The following is a 17,243-nucleotide window of genomic DNA, read 5'->3' on the forward strand; positions in this document are numbered from 1 at the left end:
CCTTTACAATAACCTATATATCACATCACTGACAAAATAATATTATCTAACACAAATTTCGCCATTCTTCTCAACCTTAATGCCCTCACAGAGGTATTAAAATCAGTAGAGTAATGAGCCAAGGAGCATGGAGCCTGATAATTCACAGAGTTGATTTTTTTCTAAAATGCTATAACAAGCTATATATTAACTTTTTTCTCATAAATTCTAAGTTTAAAAAAACAAGAGATTCAATGATAAACCAAGCTACAAGCTATTATTCCAAGAACTCATAGTTGTTTGAAAAAACAGATTTCCTTTATGCTCACAACTGTAGCACATGACTGGTTCTATTCTAAAGGGTAATGAAGGGTGTTTAAGGACAAGACACAAGACCCAGATTTAGAGTCCAATTCATGACTTGAAAGGGTAAGTTAATGTTAATGGTCTTAGGAAAAAATGCTATTTGAAAGTCACTGGGTTAGGCATATCTTCGTAATTTTGGTTGAATTTTGAGGAGAATAGGAAGGGGGAAATTAGAGAAATATATTTTAAAAGATAAGATTCTAGCATGTAGTTCTTTCAGATTACAGAAAGAATCCTTCAGAGATCTATGGGGATAAATTACTGATCTATTCAAACTTCCACAATGAAGTAGTAAAATTATCTTGTAAGTCTAGGAGGACTCTTAGAATTACAAACTATTGTAGAAACATATAACTCCTAAGTAAAGCTACCATAACCCTACTTTCACATTGTTTGGGTGGGAGGTGGGGAGGGGAGACAAAAAAAGAGAAGGCTGGTGCCCTGTGTCTACTGAAGGAGGTATAATTTATGATTGTACTCTTTCTAATACGATCATGGAATGGTTCTGTCGCACCTACTCTAACAGATGACAGCACCTGTAAAATCTAAACTTGGATGGACGTTGGGAACAAAGCACCCACTGTGTGTGTAGAAGTAGGCTTGCTGCAATGGGAAAACAGAAAAGCAAGGAGACACATATGGGTTCTGCCTCCAAAAGCATAAAATACAGTTTAAAATATGCTTTTTATTTCTTATTTTAAAATGAGAAATTCTAAATGTTATGTTGACATTAACTTAAAGTCCTTTCTCAGGTATGTATCCTTTCCAAGAAAGGCAGGTTACTTTGGATTTTGTTACAACTGGCAGATACTGCTAATAAATAACCTACTCGAAAACATAATGCCAGCAATAACAGCGATTGGTAGCTACTGGCGCTGGTTCTGCAAATCACATAAGCTACTTCGGGAAAAGACATTACATAAACACTAAGTCCTAACACATAAGTGAGAAAAACAGCTTTAAACACTCAGACCCTGTTTGGTTACATTTTGTCAAAGCTTAAATTTCCTAAACTCAGCCTTATTTAAACTAATTAAATTTACTAATGACCACTAAATTTTGAACATAACATTATCAAGCGCTGCCAAACCATTTCTGAAAAGATAATTACAACTCTTCATTCTAGAAATTCACAGAAAGCCCAATATTGAAGGTTGCAGGCACCCTATCAGTGGACTGCTTGACTGCAGACCACCTCGCCGAGGTACAGCCTTTAGCACAGACAACCCCTCTGAGGTGTAGCCCTCAGCCCAGAAGGGTGAACTCAGGGAGAACATCTCCACCGTAAGACTCTGTCCTGTGCAAATGGAAATACATTGACAAGCCCTCACATCTAGATCCCTAGGAACTTCCGAACGTCAAGATGCCATTAACCAAAGGAAAATGTACCTTTATCAATATCAAGCAAATGGTCACTAAGAAAGACGTCAAGGTCACATGCTTGCAGAAATATATATTAAGAGGTGGGAGTAAATATCCCTAGTGTTTCTAAAAGCCAACAGCCCTTATACTGACTGAGTTGGCCACTTTGCCCACAACACACATGCTATGATTCAAGCAAATACGTCATACGACACTGACTATCAGAGGATTTTCACCCTCCATCAATATCCAACTTGTATAAAATGGGCAGAGCGGTCGGATCTTGAATAGACACTACAAGTCCATAGAGTTCTAAAATAGGAAAGTCCTGTGTTTTACTGATACACAAAATGTTTGAGGAAATTGCCAACTTGATGGGTAAATATTCTCTGGAACAACTTCTCAGGCAATTCTACTGTGTCTTGAATGTGTATCATCTGAAACTTCATAGAACTGGTGAACCACACAAACCATACCATGTTATTCTGAAATCTGTACAACTTAATGCAAACCCAGTGGGAACGTAATGATTATGTTTGTGAAAGTCATAAAGCAATTTTATATTTACAAATACTTAAAAATGATAATTACTTCGCTCCTTACATCAAATCTGTGAACAGTCAAAATTATACCCATTTCACAGAAAATGAACTAGACATTAAGATAAAACACCTATAAATCAATTCAGAACAAGAATATGAATTCATTGTCATAAACCTCTAGTCCTCGTAAGTTCTCCTTTCCTCCCTCTCTTCTAATTAATTTAGCAAGTAGCTTATACGAACACTCATACAGGATTTTTTTTTTTACTAATCTACTATTCTTCTACTCTTAAAGTAAGTACGACTAGCAAGGAAAACTACTAAACTCCTACGGCAAGTTAAAAGACAAACAAACCTAAGCAAACATCATTTCATAATTAGGCTACTTTGGTTGCAACCTAATTCTGGGGTTCAGTGCATATGGCTGGGTAACACAGAGGGTCTGTACAGCAACAGACCTAAGTGCTGAGGCAGAGTTTGAAATCACTCCAACATTTGGTTCATTTTCAAGATTCAGAATGAGGTCCTAACTAGGAAAGCTCCAGAGATAGGAGTTGGGAGCAAACTAAACAAGACATGGGAAAGTAGCTGCTCAATCTAAATTATGATTATCTGGGTATCCCAATTCGACACCCTGATATATCCCACTCTATTCAACATCAAAGGGAACAGGTATAAAACTCTCACACACCAGTATGAATAGTTAAGTTACATCTCAACCAATGAGTCTAGCAGACTCTTTAAAGACACAGTTATTTCTGTTATCTGTAAATGTTTGGCTTCTAAGAATAGGGACATAATGTACTTTTCAGTGTAATAGTGTAAATCAAATTAGATGGATTCTAAAAACACCAATTCACCTTACGAGGACCTTATTAATTAGAGAGAATGGCTACTTATTAAATTTTGGTAAGAAAATGGGAAAAAAAGAATATTAAGACAATCCAGGTTGATAGGATATAATAGAATATTCCCTAAAGTTATGTCAATTAAAAAGCATTACAAATAAAAATCATTATTTTAATCATAAATAAAACATTTTCATAAAAAATATATTGTTAAATTTGAAGGTAAGTTTAAACTTTCTTGTAAAATAGCCTCTAGGCCACTAGCCGATGTAATAGGGGCTCAAGAATACTAAGTAAATGAACTTACTTAGTAAGTAAGTATTAATGGTTTTTAAACCTTACTTTTAAATTAATCTTTTAATATCTCTCTTAGTAAAAAGGATTTTCTGTTAAGAATCTGGAAAAAAATCTGGATTCCATTTTGATCTTTAACAAGCCAAATTATCTTTTTTTGTGTGATATTTTAAATGTAAACAGCATCACTTACAATAATTATAAAATCATGAATTAAAGATTTGCTAAAATTTTCGATTTAATTACTAAAATTCAGCAATTTTACTGATTTTATGCTGATAAAGGAATATTATTCTTAGGAATATAAATGTGTCTATATATTTTTTTCTGTCAGTTTTATCCATTTTATTGACTTTTCAATTAACAATAAAGTTCGTTTGGACAGTAAGTCAGAAAATTCTTTCTATAATGGCTTTAAACTGCATTTTTTAACCCAAAAATATTATCCAGAACCATTTTAGGCTACAATGTAACCAAAGTATAAATAGTAGGAACTCACATTCCCTTGAACAACTGTCCTTCCACTTAGAACACAATGAACTTCTTAGGTAGGCAGGCAGAATTCTTGTTCACTTAACTGCAACCCCATTTAAGCATGGAATCAGAGCAAAACAAGTAAAAAGTGAAGAAGGGAATAGAAAGGATATACATTAGTATTAAACCATATGCTATCTGAGTGTTAGGTTCCCACATAAATATTTTGCTGTATATTTAAAAAATCACTTCTCAAGGACTGATTTCCTCTACTTCCATTATCTTTTATAATGAAATACTCCTTTTCAAGTTACTTATTAGAGTTGTTACTAGCAAATACTGTCACATACCTCTAGTTCAAGATATTAATACATACCCTTAGCCTGAAACTAAGCGTACTACTTAGTTTTAGTTATAAATAATATATGTATAAAACAGGTAGGGTTGCCATTATTTATATGCTGCAATAAATATACAAGAATGAGTACAAATTATTTTTCATAAAAATACAACCTCTAATCAATTCAGGAGGTTTCCGAACTATGAAGACATTGAATACATTAAAACACCAGGCAGTCTCCTCTGTTATAGAATGCCAGTCAGGTGAGATCTGAAAGAGATTCTTTATTGGTAGCCATATACAGTTGACTATACCATCTCTGTGTTTTCTTGCTATTTAAGAAAAAATATAGAACCTGGACATTTAAAACATTATCAATGCAATAATCACCACAGACTCACTGATCTTTTAAAATTTTGTTAGAAATTGCCAAAGTCATGATGAATACAATTATTGCAGCTACATCATTTGAAAAAGTAATATAAATTATGCTGCTAAAGACAAAAAACATTGAAACGCATAAACATCATAACGTATAACACAGCAGTAACTCATAACTATTAATATGAAAAATTAAATTTAAAAAGTTATGTTAGAGAACTCGGAAATTTTTCACTTTAGCAAAACATTCTATTTATATATCTCCAACTTCTATGATACAGTATACCATAAAATACTTTTGAAAGGTACAACATTCAAATGCTCCATTTACACAAATAATATTGCCAGTACTAATAAAAGTGATGCCCTTAAACATGAACTGCTCTGCTAATTATGATTTTAAAAATGTTTTACTTCATTTTACATTTTAGCTAGCAGTTAGCATTACATATTAATCAGTTCTGTGTTGACAAATAGGATCCTAGTCAAAATACTGTTTCTGAAAAGTAATGTACATTATATTGCTTGAAACTAATAACCATATAAAAGTGGTAATCATTTATCTAAACACTGATTATGAAAGACAACTGGCATATATTCAGGCAGAGTGTTGAGTTCATGACGGTTTATTTACAATAAGAGTATTTTTACTGAAGCTAACTTGATATATAGGTTTCTATGTCAATTACTACAGTCTCTTAAAATTATAAAAATATTATATAAAATACCACAGGCTTTAGAGGATATAACTTCATGTGGTTCTGATACTAGCAGCTGAAAAGTGTTTATAATTTAAAAATAAATAAACTATAGAGGTAAACCAGTTACAAAACAGCAGGGGACTGCAATAGTCACAAGAGTGAAAAGAACTGCTTAATTACACAATAGCTAACAAAACGGTGAAGCAGTTGGATCAAAAGTCTTAAAAACCTCTTTCAGAGATTTGTCATCTGTTGCTCTACGAGGATCATCATCTGGGGTGGGGCTCACCTGACCCGGCTGCTTTGACTGTCTTGGATCGCTGTACTGGGGTCTAATTAAGCCTGTTAATGCCTGAATCGGAAGACTGTGCACTGCTGGGACCTGAACGGTACCGGAACTCCCAAGAATATCTGCCTGTGGGTCAGCTGGCCCATCAACAGTGACGTCCACGTTTGGAGCGATTTTCTGTGGTAGGACTGCTTCTCCAGGAGGAGGCTCGTTTTTATCACTACTTTTTAAACCTCCACTTTTTTTCTGGTTCTCTGCATTTTCTGTTGCTAGCTCTGATGTAGATGATGAACTATGCTCCCTAGGGTCATACAAACTAATACCACTAAGAACTGAATCTGGAGTTCCCAGGGGAAGGCCAGCTGAAGATGAGAGTTTAGGGGCATATGGAGGCAAAGCCTCGGGACCAGAATTGCTAGATACTGCCCCTAAGGGCTGTGATGAACCAGAGTTTGACCTGGCTAAATGAGGGGCACCCTTTGATGTATGTGAATCCTTCATAACTGCTTGATGAGACTCTGTATTATGCAGTCTGTGAAGTCTAGGATCAAAATTTTTTTGCAGCCTAGGATCTCCTAATTTACTTCCTGAACTATGTAAGTCTCCAAATTGTTCTAGGTAGCCTTCTCTGTTTGCCGTGTTAATTTTGGCCTTGGCTGCTAGTTTTGCATCAGTGGCCACTGTGCTTTGACGAAGATCACTTTTTGTGTTCCATAACCTACTGAGCCTCTGATCAGCTATAAGAGGGGGCAGAGGTAAATTGATTGAAGATACTGGGTCAGGTTTAGGTAAAGGGACTGGAAGTAAGTCTTCTGGAGCCCACACGATGTGTTTTGCAAAGTTGGGTTTGGTTAGGGTAATATCCATTTTAATGTGACTAAACTGTCTCAGTTGTGACCTTGGATCCTGGAGCATTATACCAGGGGAAGAATCCAAAGGTATTAGGAAAGCTTTTTCTCTCAGTTCTCTTTCTGTATCTTCATCGTCATCGTCTCCTCTTTTGTGTTTGACATTAGGGCCAGCATTTCCATGATGTAAATCAAACTTTGCTCCACCAACAGAAGAACCTACATGACCACTTCCATTCCCTCTTAATTTCCTGGGATCCCATGCAAGTCTAAGATCCAGCGGGGTAGACTCAGAAGATTTTCTAACGTCTTGCCTTGAGATAGTCCTAAGTCTAGGGTCAACAACTTGGCTTCCTTTATTTTTCTCTTTAGCAAGTCTTGGATCAGTAGGAGTGCTGAGTTCTGTGGAAGGTTGTTGTTGACTCCTTAAAGTTTCTGTTTGCTTCTGCAATGTTTTCAGTATTGACTTGACACTGCTTCCTTCTTCCTCTTCACTACTGGAATACCAGTTAACGGTATCATCTAAATGCAGACAAAAACTATGGTAAAGAATGAAGCATTCATATTTGGCCTTAATTAAGATGAAAAAAACACATATACTATTTCTGAAATAAGTGTAGTCTAACTTCAAGAAAACGCATCATAGAAATGACAGAGTTTCAACACTGAAACAAGATAAGATGTGGTGTAACAATTAATAATTCAGTCACTATACTTTATAAAGAAAGAAGTATGATATTAGAACATGTGTAATGTCCTTCTAGTCAGAGAACAGTCTGAACCTTTCATTCCAACTGGCCAAAGGGAGCTCAGAAATGTGTGGTAAGACAGAGCTGGGGGAGAAGGGAAAACACTCTTGAAAAGGAATACCAAAATGTTTTGGCTCTCTTTAATTCAAGCAATCCCTTAAACTTCATAGCTCTGGATTTATCAGGATAACAAGGGAGAGCGATAAGAAAAAATACCTGGAAAGAAAACAAAACACTAACAATGATGGTTAAGGAAGCAAAGGGAACTGAGCAAGTGTGGGCTCAGGTGGGGACTTTTCACTCATACTATATTTTTAGATGTTTGACCTGTGTGAATATATTAATTATTCAAACATTAAATTAAAAACAACAAAGAAAACTAACAGCCTAAGATTTATATACTTTAACTTTACGAGAACACTTTGGGCCTTACTCTTAAAGCCTATGTAACCCTAGTGTATTAGGCACAACGTTAAGACACTTAACCATCAGAGGTCTTCTCTCTCGTAGAGAAGGGAATAAAAACTGATGCTTCAGGAGGGCGAGTCTCCTTCCTCTCCATTAAAACACACATAGGTTATCTCTGAATTGGCCATATATATATACGTGTGTGTATATATATATATGTATATATACATATTATATATATATACACACACATACAGGAACATATGTACACACACATATTCATACATATCCTAGAATATCTTGGATCAATAGAATAGCATATATATTCTCACTTTTACCTCATCTCACTGCTCACTAATGTGTTTCCACAGCATCTAACTTTAGTGTTACACACTTAGTTTGAACAGAACAGTGCTGACAAAACAAGCACTCGGTAAAGCAATTATACTCCAATAAAGATGTTAAAAAAAAAATACATAGAACAGATCCTTCCCTCACAGCCCTCAGAAGGAATCCACCCTGCCAACACCTAGATCTCAGACTTCTGGCCCCCAGAACTGTGAGACAATAAATATCTGTTGTTTAAGCCAAAACAACAACAAAAACAACAACAAAAAACACAAGCACTCGTATTTAGGGTGGGGATGTGGCTTAAAATAGTATATATCAATATTATATCACAATGGCAAAAAGTTTTACTCATATCTCAGTGTCTGAAAAAACTACTTCTAGACACCGGATCTCTTTTTTTTTTTTCTTTGACTTCCAGGAAGTCTAGAGCTAGACTTGTGATTCACTTTCAGCTGTTGTAGTTATTTTAAATATTTCTATATAGGAGTTTCACTCCTCATAGAATTTGGTACTTGATCCAGATAGGTAAGACAATCCAAATCTGATCCAAATAGGTAAGATGCTATTTTATTTTCACTTTCATATCAATATATTTTATAAGCAGTCTTAAATTCTTTCTGGAATAAGAATGAATATAGAGCAGAAAGAAAGTAGAACAGTAGAGAAAGGTCAGTGGAAAGCAGATATTAGATAGAAAATGATAGTTAAGAGATTTGTATCAGCATTTTATCAAAGGACAAATAAAATTTATAAAGGCAATAAAATTTCTAACAATGAACAAAAACACAAAAAACCTAGCCGTTTAAGAAGTTTTCTGTATTCCGAGAAAACAAGCCTCATAAAACATTACCAATTTTATAGTATTATAGTATAAAAATTTATATCATGTAGAAAAGTTTTAATTTTCTTATTTATGAAAACATAAAGCTTTGTTACACTTTAAAGAAAGATTACCATTAAAATGGTTGTGTATTAAAATTAGCACCTAAAAGAGTACACATAAATTTTACAGGAAATTAACTTATTAGAAATTCCTCATTTCCCTGTCATGCTAAATAAATGAAGAGTTAATAACACCTTTTTTGAAAACATAACAATGTTTATATAATAGCTTGTAGCTACCTAGTGTTATCTAGTTTTACATAGTTATTCATAAATTTCATGGGGTTTTTTTTGGGGTTTTTTTTGGCTGCACCTCGAGGTATGCGAAACTTCCCAGACCAGGGATCAAACCCGTCTCCCCTGCAGTGGAAGTGCGGAGTCTTAACCACTGGACTGCCAGGGAAGCCCTAAATTTCATGTTTAAGAGTGGCCAAACACATCAATTTTGTAATTCATAAGAAGAACTGGGTGACTTAAAGTTCTCTGCCCTTAACTGAGTTAACTAATTGCTGTACACTTATCAATATCAAAAATACTAAGGGAAACTTAATGTCCCCACGTAGTCTTTTACATTAAAAATAATATTCCTTAATAACATAGCAGAACCTGAAGTATACAGCCTCTGCCCATGCATATCTAATAATCAAATAACTTTGAGCTTGAGTTACAAGTTAAAATTCCTGAACTGGAAGGTATCTTGTTCCTGTTCTATTTCTTTTCTTTAAAAAAAAAGAAAAGAAAAAAGGCTTAATAGCAAGTCTGCTTGCCCAGGCCTCACACTCCAGCTTCAGATCTCTTTATTGCTTCAAATCAAACCCTTTGCAATTAACTACTAATTCATCAATGGCACTTGAAACTACAATCAATCCCAGGAAGATAGGAGCTATGAGATAAATTGGAAATAGAATAGATAGTTCCCAGGAACTCATTTTTCAAATTTTAACTTATTCAAGACCATTTCAGGAACTGAGTGATCCAAATAGGTAAGATGCTATCATACCACCTGACACACCTTCTTCCTTGCTCGGTGCCCTCTGAGGTTGGGTGCTGCCTGGCTCTTCATCTTCTTGGTATTTCTGAGTAAGTCTAACAAAAAGAGCTCTCTGCACTGCAGGGAGGAGACCTGGTGCAGGCAGGGGGCCATGGCCTGTCACATTACCGCTGCTGTCCGACCCACTCCCGCGGGTAGGTGAGTCTTGAACGATAGGAGGCTGATGCTGGGCAAATTCACCATGCCACGTCCCATCTACATACATAACACGGAAAGAAACACTGATTTAGCATAAAACTCCACTAGACAAGTACCACTGTGAGTTGTAAGAAATTGAGTTACAATAATATCACATTTGATTATCAGATTATTATGTGATTGTAAGCACTTTTTAAGGTTATCTAAAGGTCTATTGTTACAAATATTTGGTTAAATTTAAATCATATTTTAATGTTTCAATTTCATCACATTTTACGTTGCTTTATTTAAAACATGCATTCTTTTCATGCTTTTAAAGAAAAATAGGACTCCAGATATTTTAAATTAGAAATGAGTTATTTCAAAAGGTAAGCTTACCACCAGAGTTATTGGGTGGCTGAAAATTATGTACAGCATGCTGTGAATAGTAATTATCATAAAACTCAGCTGGGTTTTGTAAGGACTCATAATTAGTACTGAGCTGCATTTCACCAGGACTTTGCAGGTGTGATGAACCTGGAGAACAGTGATTCTCTCTAGGTACTTTCATCATGTGTTCTGGAAAGCCAGGGCAATGGTAAGCACCACTCATATTTGGTGGTGTCAAAGGTGTATCCGGTTGAACAAGTACTCCCGCTTGACTGTGAGGGCCTACAATTCCAGGTGGACCAGGCGGCAAAGGTGGGCTCTGCGGCATTGGTAGACCAGGAGGTCCTGCGCATGGATGATGTCCAGGGGAGCCTGGGTGCATCACAGGACTATTGTGTCCCTGAGACATATTAGGTCCGGGACCTGGACTTGACCCCGAACTATACATATGTTGAGTATGTGGGCTGCTTTCCTGAAATTGTGGTCCTGGTGGTGAGGCACTGTTATAAAATGCTGGTGGCCTGTAGACAAAAGAATAATATTTCTTAGTTCAAAGAAAAGAGGCAAACAAGAATGTTACATTTCTAAATAGATATTGGTTGAATGTTTTACGGTATCAGAAGAGAAAACTATATTTTTAAGAAGCAATTTATTCCATATTATCTATAAGCAGAAATACCAACATATGTATCTTGCCTTCATTTTAGCCCCCAGTTTTCTTAATTGCTGCTTACTATCATCTGTTCTAAAACTTAATATTAATGTTCTGCAGAATATAGAAAAATACAAAGATAAATAAGATTCATCTCTAATCCTATCACCCAGAGATAAAATTTTTGATTGGTTCTCTTCTAATCCTTTTTCTAGATGCACACAGACCTTTTTATAACAAAACTAGAATTATACTCTATAAACGTACCGCTTGTATTACAATTTCTAATTGGTTATTGCTTGCATATAAAAAGATTTTAGTTTTTGAATGTTGCTCTTCTTTCTGGGCATCTTACTAATTTAATTACAGTTGGCCCTCCCTATCGGCAGGTTCTGCATCCACAGATTCAACCAACTGCAGATCGAAAATATTCAGAAGAAAAAAATTGCAAAAAGTTCCGAAAGCGAAACTTGATTTGCTGTACTCCAGCAACTATTTACATAGCATCTACATTGTATTTACAACTATTTACATAACATTTGCATTGTATTAGGTATTATAGATGATCCAGAGATTACTTAAAGTATACGGGAGTATGTATGAAGGTTATACGCAAATACTTCACCATTTTAACATAAAGGACTTGAGCATCTGTGGATTTTGGTATCCATGGAGTTCCTGGAACCAATCCTCCTCAGACACCCAGGAACAATTGTACAACTTCTAATAGTTTTGTCAGTGATTCCTTTGGGTTCACTAAGGGAAAATGCCCAAATAATGAATCTGCCCCACCATTTCTAATCATATCTATTATCATATCTATTATATCTTTCTCTTTTTGCATTGACTAGGATCTAATCTATAATAGTTAGCCAAGCAGTGGACAGACTTGTCTTCTTCTTGACTTGCATAGAAATACTTTTAACGGCTCACATTGACTGTGATATTTGCTACAGATTTCTTATTCCTCAATTGCTGAGATCTCATTGCTTCCCCGAGTCTTCAGGATTAAAAGAATAATCAACAATGGGACTTAGAGCCCAGGTGCACAGACCCTGGAGGATGGGAAGCAAGACTGGAAAATGCAAACCTGGACACAGCCTCATCCAGACGTTTTCCTCTAATAGCCCAAGGAACGACTTCTCTAAAAGAATGAATACGCTGGAGACATATTACCCACTATTTGAAGATGTTATCAATGACAGTGCTGCCTCATAACAAGGTGGTAGGAATGCCAGTTCCATCCACCTGGCAGTGCCCTTCAGAATTAGTGTGTGGAGAGGTTTCTGAAGCTGTGCTAAGGATTCTGTACAGAAAAGCACTGATGGCAGGCAGCAGAGGGTGGGGCAAAAAGGAAGCGGGAAGAAGCAGTTGGGGTGCATGCCAGATATCTGCTACCTCTACCTAAGTTTAATTATATGACTGACATGGAATACAAGTTAGTTTCTTAATAAGAATTTTTAGGGGGAAAATGCAGCCATTTTTTGAAAAATTTAACTTACTTCTTCCCAATTTTATGTGCTAAATCCACAGTAGGTTTTACAACTATTTCAAAGAGAGATGGAATTTTCTTGAAATCATCAGAGAGATCTGTCTGAAAATCATCTTCGGGATCAGAAAAGGGAAAATGCTCTGGTGGGGTTGGCAGAAGCCCAACTCCTGGAGGCGGTTTGGGAAGAGGAGTTATGCCACGCTTTCTAAGTTCTTCTAACTCTCTTTCGTCTTCATTTGTAGCTTCTTCTTCAGTATTCAACACCTAAAAATAATTGGCAAGGATTACTATTTCAAAACAAGCTTTCTTCCTCACATTTAAAACTGTGAAGACTTGAGTAAACTAAACTAGTTTTGTTAATAGAAAAATACAATATTAAAGTTGAAATAGATCAGAGATAGCTAACTAATTTTTTATAAAGAATATGAGGTTCAGGGCTTCCCTGGTGGTGCAGTGGTTGAAAGTCTGCCTGCCGATGCAGGGGACACGGGTTCGAGCCCTGGACCGGGAGGATCCCACATGCCGCGGAGCAACTGGGCCCGTGAGCCACACTTACTGAGCCTGTGCGTCTGGAGCCTGTGCTCCGCAACGGGAGAGGCCGCGACAGTGAGAGGCCTGCGCACCGCGATGAAGAGTGGCCCCCGCTTACCACAACTAGAGAAAGCCCTCGCACAGAGGCGAAGACCCAACACAGCCAAAAATAAATAAATAAATAAATAAATAAATAAATAAATAAATAAATAAATAAAATAAAATAAAGAATATGAGGTTCAAAGAGGTAAGGGATATTTCTTAAAGTAAATTAGCTTTTGTAGAAATCAAATTTTGTGGTTACCAAGGTAGTGGGAGGAAGAACTGGATGAAGGTACTAAAAAGGTACAAACTTCGAGCTATAAGATAAATAAGTACTAGGGATGTAAAGTACAACATGGTAAATGTAATTAACAGTGCTGTATATTATATATAAAAGCCGTTAAGAGAGTAAATCCCAAGAGTTTTCATCACAAGGAAAAAAATCTTTTCTACTTCTTTAATTTTGTATCTATAGGAGATGATGGATGTTCACTCAACTCCCTGTGATCATCATTTCAAGATGTATGTAAGTCAGATCATTATGTTGTACACCTTGAATTTATACAGTGCTGCATGCCAATTATATCTCAATAAAACTGGAAAATAAATAAACTGCATTTGAACAGAAGTTCAACTGAGAGAAATAAAATTTATGAGGGGCTGGTTGAAAAAATTAGGTTTTTTAATGGCAGAACAATGATAAGAACAAAAGATTCTGGTTTTTTTTAAGGTTAAGGCAATTATATTACTTACTATCATTAATAAGTAAAGGATACTATAATAGTTGCCACTATTGAGCATTTACTATTTACTAGGAGTGGTATGAAGTGTTTCATATACATCACATAATTTAATCTTTTAAGAACAAAAGATTCTTAATTCTTTGTCCAATATTCCTGCTTTTCTAGCACATTACGTTAATAGAATAAAACATAAACTAACAAGTCCTTGATCTCTCAGCAGAGTTTTATAAACTATGACTTATAAAACATGATTCCAGTCAAATGAATCTGTAATCAAGGTGCAAAAATATTACTCACTTTGTCCAAAAGTTTCTTTGTTTCTTTAGTCAGATCATCATGTGAAAATTTACAGTTGTCTCCTTGGTAACATTTTGCTCCACTATGATAGAACTTGCATGGAAATTCATGTAAATAAAAATATTAAGGAACAGACCACGTAAAATCAAACTCTCATATTTTTAAACCAAAAAACATAACTGCTGAGTCAATAAGACTTTATTACTATATATTGTACTAAATTTTCTATAATCACACAATTTATTTAATTTTTAATTTTAAGATTAAATATTTTAAATACATGGCAAAACATTCAAAAAATTTTAAGTCTCCTCTACTCTATTAAAACGAGAAAACAGTTTTTTAAGAGCTTAACTTTTTATTTTAAAAAACTTGACTGTATTTTAACCCTGAGCAATCGCTGCCACGTTAGCTTCTAAGTTACTGCTTCTGTTCAGAATACTCTCCAGAGCTAACGCTGTCTTCCAGCTGGTGGTCTTCCTGCCTGCCCTGTGCCGTAAGATGGGGGCCCCCTACTGCATCATCAAGGGCAAGGCCAGGCTGGGGCGTCTGGTCCACAGGAAGACCTGCACCACCGTGGCCTTCACACAAGTCAACTCGGAAGACAAAGGTGCTCTGGCTAAGCTGGTGGAAGCCATCAGGACCAATTACAACGACAAATATGATGAGATCCGCCGTCACTGGGGAGGCAACGTCCTGGGTCCCAAATCAGTGGCTCGCATCGCCAAGCTGGAAAAGGCAAAGGCCAAAGAACTGGCCACCAAACTGGGCTAAGTGTACACTATTGATTTTTCTGTACATAAAAATAATAATAATAAAAAAAAAACCTCCTCTTCAAAAAAAAAAAAAAAACTTGACTGTACAAACTATATTACCTGTTATTTTTTTCTGTCAGTGATAGATGTTTATATCTTCTATCATAGCAGAGTTAGTAATGTAGGTAATTAACACAGACTTCCTTAGAAAGAGCTTTGGGTCAAGATTTCACAAATCATCTCCCAAATTACCATAATATAAATTATGCCAAAAATTCTGTGCAAAATCTAGATGCTTTCACCACTGATCAAAAGAGTCATGTTAAAGTTTCAATAGTTTGTTGAGAGTACCATGATACTGAAATGTTAAGTATAAATGTTATGCTTGGATAATTAGCTAATTCCATTAATATTCTTTTTTCTCAATAACCATTTTTTTAATCGAAGTATAGTTAATTTACAATGTTGTGTAAGCTTCAGGTATACAGCACAGTGATTCAGTTATACATATATATATCTATTCTTTTTCAAGAAAACAATTTTTTAAAGTAAAAATATTTATAATGGCTATAGCAAATATTACAGTGTAATTTAATTATGTAAACTCTGTTACTTTACTCAATAAAATAAAATATAGAACAAATAAATTTTGTAGCAAGAGCTCATATCTATGAAGAAAATAAAGGGGTCTGATATGTCAAATATCCCAAAAATGAAAACTACAGGCTAATCTTACTTAAAATTTTGGAGACAAACTTCTAAAGAAAATATTAAATCTAGAAGTATAGTGAAAAATATACCATTTTCAGGTAGTGTATGTTCTGGAAATTTCTGGGTAGTCTTAGGAAATTTACTACTGTAATCATCACATTGATAAGGTCAAGAGAGAAAAATCATGTGATCATCTTAGCAGATACAAAAGGCAACTGATAAAATTCAAGATCTTTTTTTGATATTAAAAACTCTTAGTAAAATAAGGATATACATACTTAACTTGATGTTTTTAAAAAATCAATCTTAAAACTATAGCCATAAGCCAAAGCAAAAGGGCATTATCTTTGAAACATATATTATGCTGCCACAATCACTATTATTTAACATTTTTCTGGAAGTATAGACAATACAGTTGAAACTGTCATGCCACAGATGGCATGACTATGGAGAAAAACGTAAGAATAGATGGAAAGCTTTAAGAAACAGTTCAGTAAGGTATCTGGTTTCTAAAGAAGTACGTCAAATCTGAAAAAAAATTTTCTTTGCTTGAATAAGACAAATTTATCATAACATTTTGGTAAAGAAAAAAGGAGTATGTGCCCTAGTAAATATCAAATATAATATTACAGAGGGGAATGGTCAAAGAGCACAATGTGTAATAGTAGTATAGAAGCAGAATTATGCACAGAGGAAAATTTAGAATATGGTTAAGGTGACCTTTTAAATCTGTGAAGAGGGGACAATGAGCTAACCATTTGGAAAAAAATAAGGTCCTTACTGAAGGACAGTATATATATATATATATATATATATATATATATATATATTTTTTTTTTTTTTTTTTTTTTTTTAAAGGACCATATATAGTGAAATGCCATAGGGGTAGAGGTAGGAATACAACTGGAATGTATAGATTTCCAAAGGGAGAAGTAGGGAAGAATATATAGTGCTTATCATTAGGTGGTAAGATTTGAGAAGACTTTGATTTTATAGTTTCCAACAATGACAATTTATTACTTATGAACCTAAGTAAATAATCATTTAGTCACAGAATAAATATGTTGCGAACTACTCCTTCAGGAAGCACGGTCTCTTGAAATACTTATAAGCTGAGTGTATTAAATATAAAGTACATTTATTTCATAGATTTTTTTTCCAAAGGGAAGTTATTTCATTTCCCTAAAGAAAACAACTCAGTTTGCCCTTTTGAAGTGCAAGGGCTGATTAGACCTGGTTTATATAACGTGCTATTTTAAATTTAAAACCAAACTAGGCTTTCCGGGTTGTACTTATGATTTTTAAAGCCTCAGTGATGCTTGAAAATTGCAATATTTTGGTTAACATGTTTTTAATAAAGGATATTATGCATATAAATGCAGTTCTCGCCTTTGGTACAATATCCTTGTAAATAAAATTTGCAGATCTCTTTTCTCTTCTCCAACTCTGCATCATGATCAAATTTACATTGATCTCCCTGTTCACGAAAAAAGAAAAGAAGAAAGAGAAAAAAAAAAGAAACCACTGAATTGAATTTTCTCCGTGGTGTTTCATGGTAGAACTACGGTCATATCTCCAGTCTTTAAATAATGAGCTAATAATAATTCAAACAGTCCTTAGAATTCTTGCCCAAGACAGTGGATGTGGC

The 17,243-nt window shown here is 35.0% G+C and overlaps 1 protein-coding gene and 1 pseudogene across 2 annotated transcripts in view; one reads left to right on the forward strand and one right to left on the reverse strand.

The window, feature by feature from the left end:
- Positions 1-4,802: 4,802 nt before the first annotated feature.
- The window catches only part of ZC3H6 (zinc finger CCCH-type containing 6), a 53,346-nt gene continuing 40,905 nt past the window's right edge, over positions 4,803-17,243 (reverse strand). The window contains exons 7-12 of one of the 2 annotated variants that reach the window (XM_068564630.1): positions 16,959-17,072; positions 14,130-14,237; positions 12,527-12,780; positions 10,382-10,893; positions 9,827-10,060; positions 4,803-6,946 (exon numbers count right to left, since the gene is read on the reverse strand). In XM_068564630.1, coding sequence (XP_068420731.1) covers positions 5,475-6,946; positions 9,827-10,060; positions 10,382-10,893; positions 12,527-12,780; positions 14,130-14,237; positions 16,959-17,072 — 2,694 coding nt within the window. In that variant the 3' untranslated portion in view covers positions 4,803-5,474. Of the gene's footprint in view, positions 6,947-9,817; positions 10,061-10,381; positions 10,894-12,526; positions 12,781-14,129; positions 14,238-16,958; positions 17,073-17,243 lie in introns of both variants that reach the window. The other variant, XM_068564629.1, reaches the window with a different exon arrangement.
- On the forward strand, positions 14,599-14,974 carry LOC137777638 (large ribosomal subunit protein eL8 pseudogene; annotated as a pseudogene).

Source organism: Eschrichtius robustus, chromosome 15 (genome assembly GCF_028021215.1).
Source record: "Eschrichtius robustus isolate mEscRob2 chromosome 15, mEscRob2.pri, whole genome shotgun sequence".
NCBI lineage: Eukaryota > Metazoa > Chordata > Mammalia > Artiodactyla > Eschrichtiidae > Eschrichtius > Eschrichtius robustus.